The sequence below is a fragment of the Alnus glutinosa genome, chromosome 6 (genome assembly GCF_958979055.1).
Source record: "Alnus glutinosa chromosome 6, dhAlnGlut1.1, whole genome shotgun sequence".
NCBI classification, from domain to species: Eukaryota; Viridiplantae; Streptophyta; class Magnoliopsida; order Fagales; family Betulaceae; genus Alnus; species Alnus glutinosa.
Window position 1 is genome coordinate 28,672,514 of NC_084891.1, and position 20,134 is coordinate 28,692,647.

The 20,134-nt window shown below is 35.2% G+C and overlaps 1 protein-coding gene and 1 long non-coding RNA gene across 2 annotated transcripts; both read left to right on the forward strand.

Annotated features, from left to right (window-relative positions):
* Positions 1-742: 742 nt before the first annotated feature.
* Positions 743-8,004, forward strand: LOC133871905 (probable alpha-amylase 2). The gene is made up of 13 exons (XM_062309366.1): positions 743-1,243; positions 1,971-2,056; positions 2,231-2,264; positions 3,507-3,544; positions 3,830-3,956; positions 4,060-4,286; positions 4,380-4,525; positions 4,616-4,728; positions 5,249-5,337; positions 5,567-5,689; positions 6,415-6,450; positions 7,414-7,512; positions 7,594-8,004. Exons 2-13 carry the CDS (start codon positions 2,039-2,041, stop codon positions 7,783-7,785), a joined length of 1,242 nt encoding a protein of 413 aa, XP_062165350.1. The 5' UTR covers positions 743-1,243; positions 1,971-2,038; the 3' UTR covers positions 7,786-8,004.
* A 10,440-nt stretch (positions 8,005-18,444) lies between these two features.
* LOC133871770 (uncharacterized) lies at positions 18,445-19,836 on the forward strand. Its single transcript, XR_009900872.1, has 2 exons — positions 18,445-18,991; positions 19,406-19,836. It is a non-coding gene; the product is annotated as an uncharacterized LOC133871770 (long non-coding RNA).
* Positions 19,837-20,134: the final 298 nt, after the last annotated feature.

Genomic DNA, 20,134 nt, shown 5'->3' on the forward strand with positions numbered 1-20,134 from the left:
TACAAATTGACTTGACATTTTATAATTGGAAAAATAATTAATATTGTAAGGTTGACAAGCTATTTACTAACAAATTAAATTGGCAAGTCAAATTTTTTGTTTAGCCATTTCACCAATTATGAATTGTCACATCAATTTGTAAAAACACTTGTAGTAAACGCTATAGTACTTTTAGCATCACTTAACAATTAAATTTGATTGTAGTTGACATAGTAATGTCATGTAGACTGTTATATTAGTTTGTAAGTTCACGTGACATTTACCATATAAATTACTAAATAATTAAATTTAATTATAACTGATATGACAATGCCGTGTATACTAAGAGAGCTCGTTTAACAACACCTTCTAGAGTTTTTTTTTTTTTTTTTTTCACTTTTCAACAAATAAATAAAAATAATAACCACCAACTCAAAACACTTTAAACTTCTCCTCCGCTTTTCAAAAGTAAAAGATATATGACACGTTGTCATTCTAAGACACAATTATTAATCATATTTGCTCACGTGACAATTTTTATTTTTACTTTTTTATTTTTCTTTAGAAAAAAAATCTTAACCCTAGTCCAGAATTACCTTATTATATGGATAAAGTGATCAAAAGTTATATCTTACGGTAAAAAAGAATCAAAATCAAAACCAAAATCATATCATATCTGAAAGCAGAATCCACCTCGCGCTATAACAACTGTCCAAGTCATTATCAACTTCTTGAGTCCCATCAGCTCGCGCACTCGGCCGTTGCTTAATTCTCAAGCTTTGGGTTTGGGCACACAGGTGCCCGCTAGACCACACAGATCATCTTACTCCAGCACGATCGCCACGCGATCCGTACGGACACGTAAAACCAAATCAGCGGCACGAGACGCTGGACCGCAATGAACGCACTGAGACTCCGACACAGCGTAGCACTCTTACAGTTGAATGTGAACATTCCCTCCACCGCGGCACCGAGATGGAACTTTGAGATCCCCCAATTCAAAAAGCCGATTCCCTTTTTCTTTCATTCCAGTTGTGAAATTCGGAACCAGCGGCTTTCGTTGCGTTATCGAATCAGTTTATCGCATAAGTTCAAGATTCCCTGATCGCTTTTGTTCTTCTTTAAAATTTTCATCTTATGGATGGATAAGCTGCGTGATTCCAATTCGGTGGTCTCGGCCGAATCTCCAACTTTTTCTTTCTATTTATTGGCCGAAGGCAGCAAGCACATAACCCACGCTGCGATCGCAACCTTTAAGCTTTTGGTATGCGGCTTCTTCTGGTGTTGAAATTTCCAGGATTTTCTATATTTTATTCTTTATTTTCTCTGTAAAAATGCCTGCAAAATGTTACTGCATTGATAGTTGCATAAGTATTGCTTCTAATACGAAAACAAAAACATGTAGAAAGAATAATGTTTCGTGCTATCTTAACGGTTCTTGGTTGGTTTGAATGAGCCTCTGATTCTTTTTTAGTCTTTGTGGGAAGAGCTAATGATATCAGTGACGTTAAAAAACTCATTCTCATTGTAGGTTCAAACTCCAATTCACCAAATAAGTTTCAACACGTTGAATATTTAACTGAAATGACACAGTCAAGTTCGTAATTATAATCTACGCTCTGATACTATCTTAAATAACTAGTTATCTTAAAAGCAAGTTGATAGAAAAAGTAAATTTAATCTATTAATTAAAACTTTAACAATAGATTAGGTAAACAAATTATTTGTGGTATGAAAATTGAGTTAGTGAGACTGTGTCTCAGAGTAGCTGATATCTTGTCTTTAGGATAAAATTGTTTGTTTACAAATGATAGCAGCATATATAAGTTTAATTGTGCTTTATTGTTCGGTTTTTCTATCTGTTTATGGAAAGTATGTGGAAGTGTAAATAATGGTCATGTGCTGGGCACGGCTTGGTTCTTCTCTGTCAATGTTTTTGACAACCGTAAGTCGAACGGAAGCCATAAATAGTGATTTTAATGTGGATGCAGGATATCTCTTTGTGCTTTATACTGTGCAATCCAGCATCAACATTTGGACGACTATCCCGTGATTCGTTATGAGTTACCAGAGCAATGTATGAATCCTGCTTTATCTCTTTCTCTATCTCAATAAAGAGAGAGGTTTTTTAATAATTTGTTCCTTCATATATGAAACTTTTCGACAATTTTTTTTTTTTTGTTTGTGATAGATATAGTTTTTGGACCTGCATTTTTCTTTTCTTTCTCTAACCTTGTTGTTGAAATTGCAGGGTTTTTATGAAAGTAATCAACAGAATGATCCTGGTATTCCTTTTTTCTTTAAACCCTTTGGAAACACATTTCCTTCCTTGATATCTTACTATTTAGAATGTCAGTGGGATTAAAGTAAGAAAAGACTTTAGTATCTCATGATGTGAATGCTTTATAAATATACTTCTGAATTGACATAGTTTAGGCTCGGCAATTGTTTTGTGTCATGTCCACATGATTATGCTTGGAAATTTGGTTATCTATCGAAGCATAGTCACCCAATAAATAATAATTTGGGATAAATTAAATATTGAGATAGAGATGAGAACTAAAGAAATCTAATACTTTTATGTATTAAGATACATAGACTAAAATATAAAGAAGAAAAAAGGAAAGCAAAGAAATGTAATTTTAATAAAGTTGAATTATCAGTTCAAGAAATTAGAGCTATAATGTCTAGATCATGAATGAAGCTGGAGATAGCACAATGAGGGGCTTACATGATCTTTGTTTCTCTAATTTGTATTGATGGTGATGGTTGCTAGTGAAACATAAGTTGAAATCAAATGTAATTTTTTTAGGGGAAGTTTGTGTATACTTCCCATGTACATGATTTTTCTTCTATTCTAGTAATATTTCTTAGGGTCTCTGTGGAATACATTAAGTTTCAATTTGGTGATTGAAGTTTAGAAAGGTGCAATCAAGTTTTAAATAAATTTAGAAGTCGTAATTAGGTCCTTTTTTTAGTTAGATGTGATGGAAAGTATCAAATAGCAATTTTGACTAATATGGCATATGCTAGATAGCCAATTATCTACGTGATATAGCACTGTCAACAAATAAACGCTTAAGTTATATAATTTTGTTATTAATTAAATACAACAATTTTTTTTTTTTTTTATTTTTTTAAATATTAAAGTATGTTAACATGATACATCATTGTTATTCTTAGGTTTGATACACATGCAAATATTTAGGTGGACTTCTGTTAGTCACGTCAACTACCACATAAGAAATTAACACCAACACATCATTAATTTTTATTAATCAAACTAACGGAAGAAAATTATTTAGGTACTTAATTGTAGCTTTCTAGATTTCAGGGATCAAATTAAAATTTTATGTACTTTTTCAAGGACTATAATAAGCGTTTAACTTATTTCTTAATACTAAAAGAAACATAAGGCTGAATAAAGTATTGTCAGATTTATTGTTATTTTAGAATGCTGGTCTTGTGAAGGAAAAGATATGATATTTTTTAATGATTCTAAACTATGCTTTTCGATTCATTTGCAGACGTGGTTCTACGCAATGGAAGAGAAATTATTTTGCAGGTAAATTTGACAAGGATGTTGTCTCTTAATGTCTCCATAGTACAGAAAGCCATAGCTGGGACCATCATTGCCATCTATATTCTACACATAAAATCTGTAATCTTTATAAGATAAAACAATTGAATTCTGTCCAAATGGGATTCTTCTTCTGTCTATTACTTGAAGCTTTTCTAGCTTTATTCTTAAATAAATCAGGGTTTATAGTCCATTCAACCATTTTTGAATGCTTAAACCTTTCAAGAACATTGAAGCACGTAGATGGTGACAGAAAAATACACTTTACAGGCTTTTAACTGGGAATCTCATAAACATGATTGGTGGAGAAATTTGGAAAGGAAAGTTCCTGATATTGCAAAATCTGGGTTTACTTCTGCATGGTTGCCACCAGCAACTCATTCCTTCTCATCTGAAGGTTGGAGGCATTGATTCATTAAACTTCTAGATTCATCTCTTAACTTTTACATGCATACTTAACTCGCTCACTGTGCTTTTTATCATTTTCCTCTCACTTACAGGCTACCTTCCACAGAACCTTTATTCCCTCAATTCTTCATATGGTTCTGAGCACCTGTTGAAAAATTTACTTCAAAAAATGAAGCAATACAAGGTTAGAGCAATGGCTGACATAGTAATCAATCATCGTGTTGGAACATCACAAGGGCATGGGGGAATGTATAACCGTTATGATGGAATTCCTATAGCATGGGATGAACGTGCTGTCACATCTTGTACTGGTGGATTGGTAATGATATTTATTCTAGCTAATATATTTTCAATATGGCATGATAGATAATAACATTTATATTTTTATTTTGTCTCTATCGTTATGTTCCAGGGTAATCGAAGTACCGGGGACAACTTCCATGGGGTTCCAAATATTGATCATAGCCAAGAATTTGTTCGAAAAGATATTATTGCATGGCTCCAGTGGCTACGAAATAGTGTTGGCTTTCAGGATTTTCGTTTTGATTTTGCAAGAGGGTAACTGCGATCCTACACTTTGAAATCAATTGTCTTTCATTGGCTTTACTTGCTGCTGATTGTTTATGTCTCCTAAATGTTTTGATTTAGTTATTCAGCAAAATATGTGAAAGAATATATTGAAGGAGCTAAGCCAATATTTTCTGTTGGGGAGTACTGGGATTCTTGCAATTACAATGGTCATGGCTTGGACTATAACCAAGGTATGGTACATTCATGTCTGTCATGGACCAAAAAATTGATTGCATTGTTAAAAAGAAAGTAAGCTGAACTCTGAATTGATAGATATGTGATTTGTCTAGAACTTAGAAGTTATGGAAGGCAAGATAAGAAAAACGGAAAATAAGAAAGTAACCCTTGAAGTTGAACTTCTCTAATTGCTCTTTATTTAACGTATGTATTCTTATGTTCACAAATTCCTCATATAACTGGTCAATAGTGCATTGTTGTTTCTTATGAGTTTTCTTTTATTCCATGTTAAAAAGCATGCCTGTTGGGCTACTATTCCATATACTGCCTTATTTGGAACATTGTCTTCTCAAATGTCTAATTCCCCCCCCCCCCCCCCCCCCCCCCCCACTCACACACACCTCCTGAGCACGTCCTACCCTTTTGTAATGGATGAAAATTTTAATATAGTGCTGAGCATACTATTCCAATCTTCAGTATGATCTTATTGATAGTTCTCTGATGTTTCCATTCATTCGCAAACTCTACCTGCAGATAGCCATAGACAGCGGATGGTCAATTGGATTGATGGCACAGGACAGCTTTCAACTGCATTTGACTTTACAACAAAGGGAATTCTTCAGGTATTCCAAATTGTTATATACTCAGTAATTATGCTGTCAAAGAAATATGGTAGCAGAGTCTTTTACATCAATCATTTAATATGTTAGCTTTCAGTAATTTAATATGTTCAGTAAGTTTGGTATAACCCATACATGTAATTTTAGTTAAATTACAGCAAAAACTACTGATTCCATTGAGGTTTTAGACATTTTAGTTAGAAAATATATTTATTAATCTATTTCTTTGTAGGAAGCTGTTAAGGGACAATTCTGGCGTTTACGTGATCCTCAAGGGAAACCACCTGGTGTTATGGGATGGTGGCCTTCAAGAGCTGTCACATTCATAGATAACCATGATACAGGATCAACCCAGGTACTTAATGTTCTTTCCTAGTGTTGCTTAGTGCTCAGTTAATTGTAGGAGTTTATTTCACTTGCCTTTTGTGCTCAGTGCATATATAGAGAGTATACAATTTTGTGATGGAAATTGCAGCAAATAGGATAAGCATCTCCCGCTGTCTGATATATGTCTTTTTTGTTCATATTTCACATGATCTGTTATTATTTTGCTTGCTATCAAATTATTGTAGAGTAAGCAAAATTTAACATATGCCACCAACCACTGCAAATAAATTTAGGTGGCCTTTGGTGTCAAATGTCAGCATTGAGTAACTTGAATCCAGAGTTACACATAAAGGGTTCAGGTAAGGTCCTAGGATAGCTTACCACAAAATGTTGTGATTTAGGTTTTGTTAGGTTGACAGTTGAGCAGCATTTTTTTATATTTACAATAAAATCAAGTTGGTCACCGAGTCGGGTTCATTAATTAGAATCTTCCTGCTGACCCAAGAAAAATAATTGGTTGCTGGTCAACAAAGTCCCAAGTGAGGCCAGATTTCTAGGTAATAGGTCGCAGTTGTACTTAACAGTTGTGGGCTCATTCCAACTCTGACTTATTATCAACATAATCTGAGATTTTCTTTTTGTCAAATATTATTGTCAGTTAATGCCACCAGTTTTAATGTTTTTTGAAATTTATCTTCTGTTTCACTTATAGAAAATACTGAATCCACTTAACCTAGTCTTTTACTCTTGCAGGCTCATTGGCCCTTCCCTTCAAATCACATTATGGAGGTACGTAAACTTGTTTTCTACATGTAATATATCTGTTCAATTTTAATCTTCTGCCATTGGGAATGGAACCTCTCAACTTGTAAGTGTCAGAAATCAAGGACTCTGTTGCAGGTAGGAGTCCCAGGTTTTATCTCTATTAATTTTGAGATATTAACAAGCAAAGAACTTTACTTATTAATTTAATCATCCAAATTTGTAACTCATCTAATAGGCAAGGGATAATTACATCTAAGATTTACATGTGGTAGTCCATGTCACATGGTTTCTAATTTCTGTGTCGATCCATGCCAGACTTGTATGGTGCATAGATTGTCCCGTTAAATTCTCTACTCCTTTCAGGAGATTCAACAATTAGGGAACTTGTGGATTAGATTCGAAGTAGTCACAATTGACAACTTTGCCTGAGTCCTCAACTTCAATATTTCATCTGCAAAGGTAAAAGCCTGGGTTGGGGTTGGTGTATATTTTAGCTTCAAATCATACCAATTAGAACAAGAAAAATGAAAAAGAAAAGAAAAGGTTTCCTATGCTAGCAACTCAACCACAAACGCCTAATTCATATCCTACCATTATGGGCATATACAGGTGCCTCTTCTATTGACAGACATTGTGAAACTAGTTTTGCTGACAGATTCTTTTCCTTGTGAGTTTTCCCTTTTAAATACATTTGAAATGCTGAATTTGAGCTCCATACCATATTGGATTCCAAAAGCCTATTGTGTTTCTGTGCAACATATCCCACATATAAGAATTCAGATTGCCTGCAGTTAATTTCATGAGGTCTATCAGCCAAGGTCCTAAACAGGTCAGAAAATGTTGTTGTCTCCCAGTTCAAACTTCAAAGTGATATTTTCACTCTCCTTCATCAATTTCACCAATTCGAAGAAAGCTTTGTTTATATGTCATGAAATTTTATCTATTTTTTGATTGTTGTGCAGTGACTTATGAGTCCAATTTCTGCAGGGCTATGCATATATACTCACGCATCCAGGAATACCAACCGTGTTTTATGACCACTTTTATGATTGGGGCGATTCCATTCATGACCAAATCGTGAAACTGGTATGCTATGTAACTTATTTTCACTTATCGAATTGTCCTCTTTGAGTGCACCATAGTCAAGCTTCTCAAATGTGCCTGCAGCTCAACATTCGAAAGCGTCAGGACATTCACAGCCGATCATCTATTGGTATTCTGGAGGCACAGCCAAATCTCTACTCTGCAATCATTGGGGAGAAAGTGTGCATGAAGATTGGGGATGGATCATGGTGTCCAACGGGCAGAGAGTGGACACTAGCAACTTGTGGCCACAGATATGCAGTATGGCAGAAGTAATATGCTTCAAAAGCTATTTTATCCCTTTTCGCTTTGTCTACTTTCGGCTTGGCGCTGGGCTGGGCTTTAGTTTCTCTCTTCAGCCGTAGTCTTAATAGTGTATAAATAAAGCCTCCAATCTGCACTGGGAACCGTTGTACTGTTTGTATTTTGATTTCATTTATGCAGCGGATCCTGTGTAATAAAGCAGTCATATTATAATAAAATTTCGTTTACGGATGGGGATTCATGCAATAGGGCTATTGCATGTGAGAGCCTGCTTAAGCCCTATCTAAACTGTCCATATACATGCCCAAACAGGTGAGGCCCGGACAAACTCTCACGTGACTGCCCGTGCATGCAATAGGGGAATGTTCATTTACTACTATTACAGGACTGTTTCTTGAAGCATATTCTTCGTCTGAAGCAAAAGGAGATGTTGCTTTCATGGCTTAGGTAGCTAGAATATGTTTCTTCCTCCTTCCCACAGGTGGAATCACAAGTAGATTGGACGGTTTGATTCCGGTCTACTCTGTCGTCTTCGTATCAACATAGATTTGATATGCTCCTTCGATGTGTTTGTCAACAAATGACAGTGTGGTTTGAGAAGCAGCTGCCCCACCAAACTATTGTTTGAAAGAACCTCTGATGGACGTGAAAGGTCCCAAGGTTGGCAAAACACGCAGGTGCGTGGCAAAGTTCTCAGGCTTATTTTATTCCTTGAATTGTAGAAGAATCCAAAAATCCAAAGTTCCACACCCCCCCCCCCCCCCGGGTGTTGAGACCATTGTTCCAGGATAAGGATCCCTACAATCCTGTGAGAGAGGGGCTTCCTTACCTTAGCAAAACTGCCCCTCCACCCCCCCCCCCCCCCCCACCAAAAAAAAAAGGAACAAAAGTAAAAAGAGAAAGGGAGGTGAGAGTGGGCTTCCTTGCCCGATTAGTCTCAAAAGGTAACGAAAGCGTGCAAAGGTTTTTCGGGCGAGACGGAGATTGACCCTTGAGTACAAAGGCTGAGTTTTGACCTTGCTCGACCCCTCTTGTTCGGGCAGGATTTCTCTGCTTGAGTAGGGTAGCCCCCTCTCATATACTCCTAAAAAAAAGGGCAAAAGTAAGAGGAGAGATCCTAATTATAGGGATTCCGCTCCATTGTTCCGACTCCATTGCAAAGCACTACAAAGTATTGCCTTGCGCAGTTGACTTCCACTAGCATTTTTTTTTTCTTCTTGGGGTTAAAGGACAGACAACCCCATACAAAAGTTGGCAACTGCATAGCACAGTAAAACTAGTAAATTGCTGAATAGCACGAGAGACCAAAAGTAATGATAGAACTCTAATAAAGAAAGCAAAAGCTAGGTGCCATCGAGACTTTATCATATCTAGACATACATATAGACAGAAATCTCATTAGTCAAAGCACAAATCACCATCATATTACAAAAATGGAGAGAGAGAGAGAGAGAGAGAGAGAGAGGGTATAGATTTAGATGGAATAAAGATATGGAATGGAGGTGAATTATGGATGTTGTGAATATATAGGGGTCCAGTTTACCAGCTAGGTATTTTGGAAGCCCATATAATAATGGATATCAGTTGCATGGCACAAATGGATGTAGAGAGAAGGTTTGATCCACCTACTATGTACCCTATACCCTATAAGAGACAGAGAGAGTCACATGGCAGTAGAGCTGGAAAGAGACTCGGCCCCCCAATCAACATCACAACCATCGTCATCGCCCTCATCATTCGTGTTTTGAATTTGTAACTCACTAAGACAACAACTTGGCTGGCCGGCCACGTACATCTCTTCCCTAACGTTCAACCCAACGACACATTTTTCTAATCAAATGTGCGAAATGCGAAAGTGCTTACTATCCTCTCTCTCTCTCTCACGTGACATAGTGTCATGATCTTATCATTCATTGTTAAACAAAAGAGCAAAAGATCCATCTCAGTCGTCCTTCTTTCCGCCCAATCACTCTCTCTCTCTCTCTATGTTTGTGTGTATATATATATATATATACACATTAGGTCAGAAATAATAATATTTTTTATATTTTTTATGATTTGGAAGAGTATTTTGATATGATTTAAAAGTGAGAACTTTTTTTTTTTTTTTTTTTTTTTTTTTTGTGTGTGTGTGTGTAATGGACGCTTCAAAAGTGTTTTGTGTTTAAATGGTTTGTTAAAAAATAAAAAATAAATATAAAGTGTTTTCAAAGGGTTACCAAATGAGATGAAGTGGATTTGAATAGTCTCAAAAACTCCAAAAGTTGGTCCTCTAATTATGTAGGTCATCACTGTCCTCTGTACAAAATAGAGAATATTTCATCAATGAAAGGACGGGGTGGGACTCCGGTTACAGTTTTACAATCCACAATATTTCATCAATCCCTGGTGCATGCCTTTGGCCGGGTCCAGGAAACATGGTAAAAATTAACTTTATTTGATAGCAACTACCGCTTCATTCAAGTAATGAATGCTCTCCTAGCTAGACAAGCTATAATTTTATTTAAAATTGTATTTTAAAAATCTTCAACGATAATTTCTCGGATTAACAAGGTAATTTTTTAAAAAAATCTTTAATTTTGAATTTAAACTTTTTAAACATTCAATTCCGATCAAATTTCATTGAAAATGTAATTATAAAAAAAATAATTTATATAATTTTTAAACCTTTTTTTTTTTTTGACATGTCCACACAAGAGGGGGAAGATGGAATTTGAACTAGTGACCTCCACTTCATGAGGCGTGATCTCCAACCGATTTAGTTATCCCTTGGGGACAATTTTTATACTACGTGGCGTACTATCGTTGCCATCCTGTCACTCTTAACATCATCATAGTCATTAGAAACACGTTACATGCACATTTTTTGTATATATATTTTGTACATCATTTTTTAAAATCAACCATTGAATCTGTAAGATCCACATGTGGATCCTACGAATCCAATGATTTATTTTAAAAAGTGATGTAAAAAATATATGCAAAAATTGTTTTTCTAGTCATTATCCTAACCACCATCCATAAGTAACTCTATGATCATTAATTACTATCGATGCTATCACTATTACTATTTCATCATTTTTAAAAATTAATTGACGAATTGAAATTATCATCAATTTAATTCTTATTATTTTAAAGATTAAAAAAAATAATAATAAAAATTGATCAATTCTTCCATCCACCCACAAGTGATCACAACCGTATGGTTTTAAAATAGAATTAATTGGACCATAATCATAAGCCAAAATAGTCTTTGAGTGCATGGAAAGGTCATATACACATGAAAAGGGCAGTCCGCATGCAAGAACATTCAAGGGACTAGAGCCTAGAGGTCTTGAGCCATCATGAATATAATTAGCACTTTAATATAAGCTTGACATTGTCCACTTTGGATTAATTAGGCCTTGTTTGGCTGTCCACATATTTGCTTTTGTTTGAATTTTAGGAATTAAGATTTAGGATGTCACAACTAATTAATTCGTACCAATTATCGTTTATAGATGTTAAATATACGAGATGTGATATACGTCCATCCCTTCATCTAATGTTTATCTCTTCTACAAATCAATTAATGAGTGCGAATCTTACAAATTTAACAGGAAAAATAAAATAAAATTGTACAGCAAATGAAATTTAAAAAAAAAAATAGAAATCATTTTTCTTGTGTAAACATTTGAGTTGTCGCGTAGTAAGGCATGACACATTCTTTGAAAGTCAAAAGCAGCTAGGTTGTACAAATTGGTCCAGAGTTCAGAATCCTAAGTAAACGATACATTTGATGAGGAAAAATGAAAATTAGAAGGAAAAAAAAAAAAAAAAAAAACCCTCAAGATTCTAATGGAAAATGGGTTTCCGGTAGAACATATATATAATTAATTAAGACCGTACCTTGTTGTTAATTACTAATTAGCTAGAGTCCTCCACCAATAATTGACTGTAAAAGTAATTCATATTCAAATCTGTAAAAGAGTCTGAATTTCCAAACCATTTTCGTGGTCTTGTTTTTTGTTTTTTATTTTTAGCACTGGCCATGGGTTTGTTTTAAATTAATTAGGTTAATTAGGAGAGAGTGGAGAGACGACCAAAAGTCCTACAGCAGCATTTCCCATTTTTGTAGAAAGAAGAAAATGCAATGATACAGTCAATTTTGAAGCATTACGTCGTGAGAGCAAATACACCTGAGCCCCAGTAGCTCACAATCATGAAAAGGTTAAAGGAGTGGATTTCCATGCATCGAGCTGTGTAATTATATTCTTTCTGCAGCCCTGCTTGTTAGTGCCTAGCTTGGTGCTTTGCTTAATTTTATATATATTCAACAACTAGTCAACTAAATTTGCATTTGACTCTCTCTCTTTTTTTTTTTCTCACTTTTGATATCGACGATCAAGTGTGCTTGAGTACTTGAGCTTCCATGGAGTTTTTTTACCATTTTTTATTATTATTATTATTTTTTGTCAAAATAAAATCAGCCAAGGGCCAAGATGGAACAACTTGGAAATCTTGGGTTGTTTTGATGTCATTTCGTTGAAGATTTTGGTCCCTGGACATCACTTTAATTCTTGCGAATAGAAAGAAGGAATGGTCCCTACCATAGCACCATAGCTAGCCCTAAAAGCTTTTTCCGAAAAGGAAACAAAAGAAGAGAAGCGACGATAAAAGTTGACACTAGGAGTTGCACAGAGCGCAGGGAACAAAGCGCATGAACTTTTTTCAAAGCTTTTAGATTTAGGCATAAATCTAAAAGAAGCGAAAAGTTATTCTTTTCCTCACGTTAAAGTTTCAATACTACACACAACTTTTCTACCTACTCTTTTGCTTTGCTCGGTTATATTATGATGGCATCAAGAGTGACAATTCAATACACCATCCCAGCGCGCAGGCTGCAGGCAGCTGCCTCATCAGATTCTCATTCTTTTGCTAGGCCACACAGTTTTGATTCACCTTATCACCAGAAAAATAAGAAAACTGTTTGTTTTTTATTATTATTATTATTCTTGTTTTGTAATGTGTTTGCTGAAACCAAAATGAGAGTTGCGTACGTTGAGCAAGTAATTGTAACAACAACTCGCCTCAGGGCAGTTTAACACGTCAGGCCACCCAACAGTGTGGTCGGTAGGGATTGCTTATGCAGTATAATGAGTCAATGAACCATACTCTGGCAGATTGTGAGAGAAGCTACGTACGAAGGTGCAGCAGCAGTCTGCAGTGACAGACACAGGGATGGTCCTTATTTATGTTAGATTTAGTCCTTATTGACATTACCCTTGTGGCCTTTTATTATAGGGAATAAATAACTTCAGTTCGGAATCAAAGAAACCAAGTCCTTTATACCCTCTAATAGAAAACAGACACATCAGCATAGTACACCAAATGAAAATATGTAAAACACACACAAGCAAAACCTCACTTTCTCAAATTAATCTACAAGCAAAGTTCCAAAGCCTCCAATTACTGTTCAGTCTGCAAAGCCCCTGCCAAACCGTCCCTGCCTCGTCGGAAGTCAGTTCTCCAGCAACCAGTCGACGACCCATAACCGGACGTCGCCTCCTGCTCCTCCGACGATCGGATCCTCTCTCTGTTCATCTCTCCTCTCTCTCGACATCTCTCTTTCTCTCTCCGACAGCATCTCTCTCTCTCTGTTTCACTCTCTCCCCCGATATTCTGTCTCTGTTCGTCTCTCTCTCTGTTTCACTCTCTCCCCCGATCTCACTCTCCCCATCTCCCCCTCTCGAACCCATTCAGCGCATCTCTGGCGTTCTCAGCTCCGATTGGCGCCAACTCCGCTCCACAGGAACTGCCGGACCATCCCTGCCTCGCCGGAAGTCGGTTTTGGCCACCGAAAATCGCACCTCCAGCCATCGGTCGACGACCCATAACCGGACCTGCTCCTTCGGCGCTGGCCCGCCGTCGATCGGATCCTCTCTTTCTCCGATAGCATCTCTCTCTCTGTTTCACTCTCTCCCCCGATCTCCCCCTCTCGAACCCACTCTCTCCCTCTGCCTCACCGAGTCCCAATGAAAGGAAAGAAAAAGAACAGAAGAAGAAAGAACGAAGAGAAGCGATTCAATACATCAACAGCATTTTAGTTTTTTTGTTTTAATTTTTTTAGTTGACGTGTCGACTAGTTATTGGTGGGCATAAAACTCATGTTTTCTGCCATGCCCAAACATGAGGGACTCTCCAATAAAATCTAAACTTTATAAAAAAAAAAAAAAAAATCATAGAAAAACCGAATTTTTAGCCTCTTTATATCTAAAAGTTTTTGGTGGAAATCAAATGGGGCATAGAGTCAATTGATGATTCCATCATGTAATTTAAGCACCAAAATAATAAAACTTAAATCAAAACAATCAAACTGGGTGTTATGTTAAGTTAATTGATTGCATCCTACACCATCTTCTAATTGTTATTTGAAAAAAAAAATGAAAAAAATAGTTTACAAAGAAGAGAAACTTAAAACTACTTGAAGGCCCTAGGGCCTAAACTACAAACTTTAACCCTCCATGGAAATTCTTCATTCTGCAAACTTTGACCCTTTGCAGCAGCAAACTCAATTAAAAGAACCCCCAACTCCCCAAGTTAAACCTACTTGGCCTAGGTAAATATGTCATATATATTATTATTATTATTTGAAGTAAAAGATCAAATTATACTTATCGATAAAACAATTATCCTTAATGTTTCATTTCCCAATGATTCAATCATGGCTCTGACAGGAACTCAGCTGCACAACGGGTCTGTACCTCACAGACAAATAGGACGCAAACAGGTTGGATGGGAACAAAGTCAACATCAGCGTATAAATTCTACGTGGGATCCTGATTTGTTCCGTGTTGTCATATAATTTATTTATTGGGTATGGTTGGGGTGGTAGATTTGAAGCAATAAATCGTATTGAGTACATGGGATTGGCGTAATAAATACACACACACGCGAAAACGTATAAATAATGAATATATGTGGAAGTTTGTTCCTATAAATATTGTTGGTAGAGTGATTTCATGGAGCGTGGGTTGTGGCCTTGTGGGCGTCATGAGTGCGACGTATCGGTCGACAAAAGGGAAGATTTCATATATCTCTTTCTCTGTGTGCATAGCGTTTGTCACTGTGCATTACTGCATTTCTTTTCTTTCTCATTGTTTTGACAACAAACAAACACTACCCAAGTGTTTCAGTCAATGAAAAAGGACAATAGATTACGAAAATGCTCCACTAATTATTGCACCTTTTTTACTTTAACAATTATCTCGTTGACCTAATAGTCTTCATGTATCTCTAACGATAATAATCAAAATAGTTATTAAAAAAAAGGTATAACTCTCTACTTTAACTATTATTTTTTCTATATTTTCTCTAATAAATTCTCTATTTTATTCTTTATTTTCTTCTATAATTTTGTGTGAAAGAAAGATGAAAAGAGAAAAAGCGAAAGGAAGAAAAAGAAAACAATAAATAACTTATGAATAGTGAATAGGCTTTTCTGCCTATTTACTATTCACACTAAAATAAAAAATTATAATCTATCTATTTTGCTAGCATGGAGACGAAAAAATGACTCATAATAGTTAAATTTGACTATTATGAGCCATTTACCTATTCTGTTAGAGATGCTTTTAATCAACTCTCAAATTAGTCTTTGTTAAAAATTAAAAAAAAAAAAAAAAACCAATTTTTAGTTGGGACTACAACATAATATTATGGCCGGAAGGTTTTGTGAGATAAAAATACGATACATAGCATTATTCAAAATTTATATTTTATGAAAATGAGAGGTATGTAGACGTGACAATTCACATTTTAGGGACTGACATATTAAGTATTGCTTATATTATATATAAGATCAATTTGTAAATGTGATAAATGTCTTAGATTACCCGTTAAGTTTGTAAAAAGGTTATAATAAAAGTTATTATAGTGTTAGCAGCAGTGAGATAAAGTATAGCTAATTGATATTATTATAATTGGAGAGATTGACCTATGTTTTACCTTTTAATCCCGATTTTAAAATGTCCTATAGGTCAAAAGGAATTGTTTGTTTGAATTCTGTAGTTTCTTCAGGCGTTCTTAATTCTATGGGAGCGGAGGGTACCTAGGATTCCACACTTTTAGTGCTGTAGTAGGACCGGCCATGACTGAGAAGTGACAAGGTCGGCTCCCCCACCATAAGCTGCCCATTAAGCTTGGTTGAGTGCCTAATTTCACCATTTACCACTAAAATATGTTGTTATTGATCACGACTCTTATCCTCTGGAGCTGATGAGACATCATCTATGACTCTTGAGAATCGAAGAAACAATAAGCATATATATTAGATCACTCGTAATTGAGTAGTCGATTGACTTGGTTGAGGTTAGCTAGAATTTAGAAAGAAGAAACAAAAGACACATACAAACTGATTAAGGATAAAATGATGATATTTAAGACTAAGTAGAGTCGATTGAAAATCATGCTTAAGACTTAAGGGGAGGTAATTGATTCAAATCTCTCATTATCCTCCGCTGGAACAAGACTCACTCCTTTGAAGAAAAGAATAAAAAGAGGAGGAGAATGACACTGACACATTTAATAATGTTTTTATTATTATTTTCACTTTTACATCACATTATAACATCTTTTTAACAAGAAACAAAATATATTTATTTAAGCACGTTAAAAAGCATACCCTTACTCTCCTAACAAATTATCTTATATTATTAGTTTATTACTTCAAAATAAATCATCCCTTCATAAACGATTTTTTACAAGGATTTTATTTTAATACAGTGAATAATAAATAAGAATAAATAAAGAAAAGTATATATACCCTCCTTAAATTATTATCCAATTGTCTTATTAAAACTTTTTTATGATTATTTTTATATTTTTTGTTAGCTTTAGGAAGATATTGATATTTTTTTAATAGTTTAGAAGGACATATTGACATAATTAATAGTTTATGAAGTAAATTAATAATAAAATAGTAATTTAAAAAAATGTGTGTACTTTTTTTTTAATATATAAAATACAGTCTTACTGATTCAATGTCATATTGGCCTTGTTTGCCAAGTTACATTACAGTACACAGTAATGCGTGTTCTGTTCATGTACTTCTTTTTTTTTTACTTTTTCATATTTCTTAATACTAATCAACATCAAAACATTTCCACTTTTTATATCACATCAATAATTTTTTATTATTATTCAAATAAAAAAATTCAATATAATACAAAACCTTTTCATTTTTTTATACAAATTCTTTTTATTTTATATCACATCATCATTTTTTACTAATTCCAAAATTAACAACCCACTACTCTGTACTGTTCTGTTTTGTACATGTCTTTGTCAAACAAGCTCATTCATACACAGTGACCATCAATTACTATTTTAAAACTATTATAATTGATTTGACATGTTGCCAAATGATAGAGGCTGGATTTAACTAAACATCTATGATATTTATAGACTCAATATACGAATTGAATGACCAAATAAGTAAAACGGAAAGGGCACACCTACCTCTCTCTCTCTCTCTCTCTCTCTCTCTACGTGGGGGAGACTAGAGAGGGCAATTGGATGGAAAAGAATTACTTCTCCAATTAATTAGTACAATTGATATAGTTGAACAAGGAAAAAAGTGTTGAAAGAGTAACATGTGACGCAGGAGTAAAATTTAATATCATATATAAAGCCATATCTAGGCCCATATTCTTTATTCTTGTTTCCCATTATTATGAAAAATACATTATTTATAATTTGGTCACCAAAATAATTAAAAATCCTTCTAACTATGAAGTAAACTCATAGCCAAGCAATAGTCTCGCATCATAGGACCAGAGACGGAATCAAGTGGGCACCTGGGCAGCCCCCCGATTTTTATTTTTTAAAAAATATTTATATATAGTTAATTTATTTTAGCCTAAATATTAAGTTTGACCCACATTCTTGCTCTGAGTCCGGCCGGATAAGGAATCATGATTTCATTCCTCTTAAAATCTATGCTTTATGCTATAATTTAAGACAAAAAAAAAAAAAAAAGAAAGGTGGAGGAAAAAACACGTTGAGAACTTTGTTTCACATAATTAAATTTTGTTTTCTAGAGACATGCATGAGATAAATGTTTTATCTACGGTGGCACTAATTAGTCAGCTCTACTACTCTTATCCAAATGGGATAAAAGTTAGGCTGTGCATACCATAATCTTATCGCTGTTGAACTGGATTTCACCATGTGGTGATGCATGCAAGTACAGCTTTTATTTTTTTTATTTTTTATTTTTATTTTTTAAATTAAGTTTTGGAATCAGCCATTAAGATTTGAGACCCACTAAGAACAAGAGGTTCCTGGTAAAGTTGTGAAACGTCAATGCTGTGGATCGATGATATCTGACTAAGCGCTCAACGGTCCAGATGAACGAGAGACAGCTCCTAGTGATTTATTTGTCTCACAAACAGAAGCTAGGTGGAGCGGAAACATAGAACTAAGATTCTCCTTAATCCGAAACTGATTTTCTCTAAGCCTTGTCATATTTTTCGTCAGTTACTTGGCCAACCCCTTTTCTTCACTTCCACACACACACAGAGAGAGAGAGAGAGAGAGAGAGAGATGGGTGAGTCTTTGGCATCAGAAACGAGGGATATGTGAGAAAGGCAAGAAAAGACTGATGGAGGGGATATGTGAGGGAAAGGGGTTTCGTCAGGAACGAGGGGTGGGGGGGAGGGGAGAATAACTATGATGATCCTTTGATCCTTCTAAATATGCCACCTATGTAAATGAACCATCCAATCTTTGATTATTTATCCGTCTGAAAGACTGAAACCACCTCTCGTTAACTTTTCTTCTCAATTATTAATTACACCCACCCTCTCGGCTCTCTCTCTCTCTCATTTACTGTACCTGCTCCATCGCATCTTAAATAGAACCCATCTGCCCCTTCTCTTTCTCCCATGTAGTTATTACTTCTCTTTCTCCGTTTCTGTGTGTCTCTGTATGAGTTTGTGTCTGAGCGTGTAATGTCTGTAGATCTTCAATGGTGAATACAAGGACAGTGCTTTCATGTGGGTTTAGCAAAGGGTTTCTTACAGAGTTTATTGGCATTCTGTCCACCTCCCTTCTATAGAAAACCTCTCTCTCATGGAGGTGGGCATACTGCCAACTGAGCTCTGTTGGCTTCTCTTTGTAAGACCCTCGTGATATATCCACTCCAGCTCTTCTCTCCTGTTCCATGATAGAGATCAAGGTATAAAGCATGCATATTCCATGATAACTGATCATTTTCTGTTGTCTTTACCCTTCTTTCTTTTAATTTTTTTTTTTATTCTTTTATGATCCTTATCTACTTGACCACCCAGACTTTACTTTTCTTTTGTTTTCGAATATGAAATAAGTAAAAAGAGATTATCTGTTCTACTTTCTTCTTCTTCTTCTTCCTTTTCATGTGTATATATGTTACCGGTACTTGTCTGGTTTAAGTTGTATATATATGTACATGAACTGATGAAAAACATCATGCCGAACTCTTTGCTTTTCTGTTTGATCATATGTAGATCTTCTGTGGCTGCAATTTGAGTCAACTTTTTTTTTTTTTCTCATCAAGCATTTTCAAGACTCTTTTATCTTGTCTCTCTAATTTCTCGCTTGTATTGAGACCTAGGGTTTTTTGGGTCTCTTCGTTTCTTTCCAGCTGATTCAGGAAAGGAACAAAGCTCAAAAAGCTTCTGAGGGATAAAGGGTCTACCAGTACATCCTTCATAGAAAAAGAAAAGAAAAAAAGAGCAGAAAATAGAAAAGTGAGGTATAGTGGAAATGAGAAGAAAGACATTATTTTGTCAGAGCTCATGAGACCGAAATGATGGCGCTCCATTTAGGTGCTTTGAGTTGGAGCTCGCATTTGTAATGATCTTCTGTATATTTACTGTCTTGTGTATAGTCATGTTGATGATCAAATCACTGTCAACGGAGGAGATCGATTGAGATCTCAATCTTCATTCATAGCTTCTTGCATGCCTCTAGCGTCTACCAATTGTTCAATGGATTATGGCTAGCTATAATTATATATATGTAAAAAGTACAATAATTTTTTTTGTTGTTTTTCCCAATTAATTTATGGCAGCCCATTACTGATACTGAATACGTTACTCTATTCCCTACTGAATACGTAGGCTCATGATTGAGACTGACAGCTCTCTTAAATAATGTAAAAATTATGAGTAATTAAACCTATTCACCATAAAGTGTTGGTAAATGGTAATCGGAAAGTCCGTAGAGCTTCTCTTGTGGCAGAACTACCTGAGTTTGATTTATGGGGTTCGGTGAATTTGTTTGGCAAAGACACGTACGCTACATAATAGTGGTTGTTATCAGATGAAATTAGAAAAAAGTT

Excerpts from the sequence above, each read along its gene's own strand:
- LOC133871905 (XM_062309366.1), top strand. Across the intron at positions 4,526-4,615 it reads CGTTTTGATTTTGCAAGAGG|TTATTCAGCAAAATATGTGA; the intron begins GTAACTGCGATC and ends GTTTTGATTTAG. Across the intron at positions 5,338-5,566 it reads CAACAAAGGGAATTCTTCAG|GAAGCTGTTAAGGGACAATT; the intron begins GTATTCCAAATT and ends ATTTCTTTGTAG.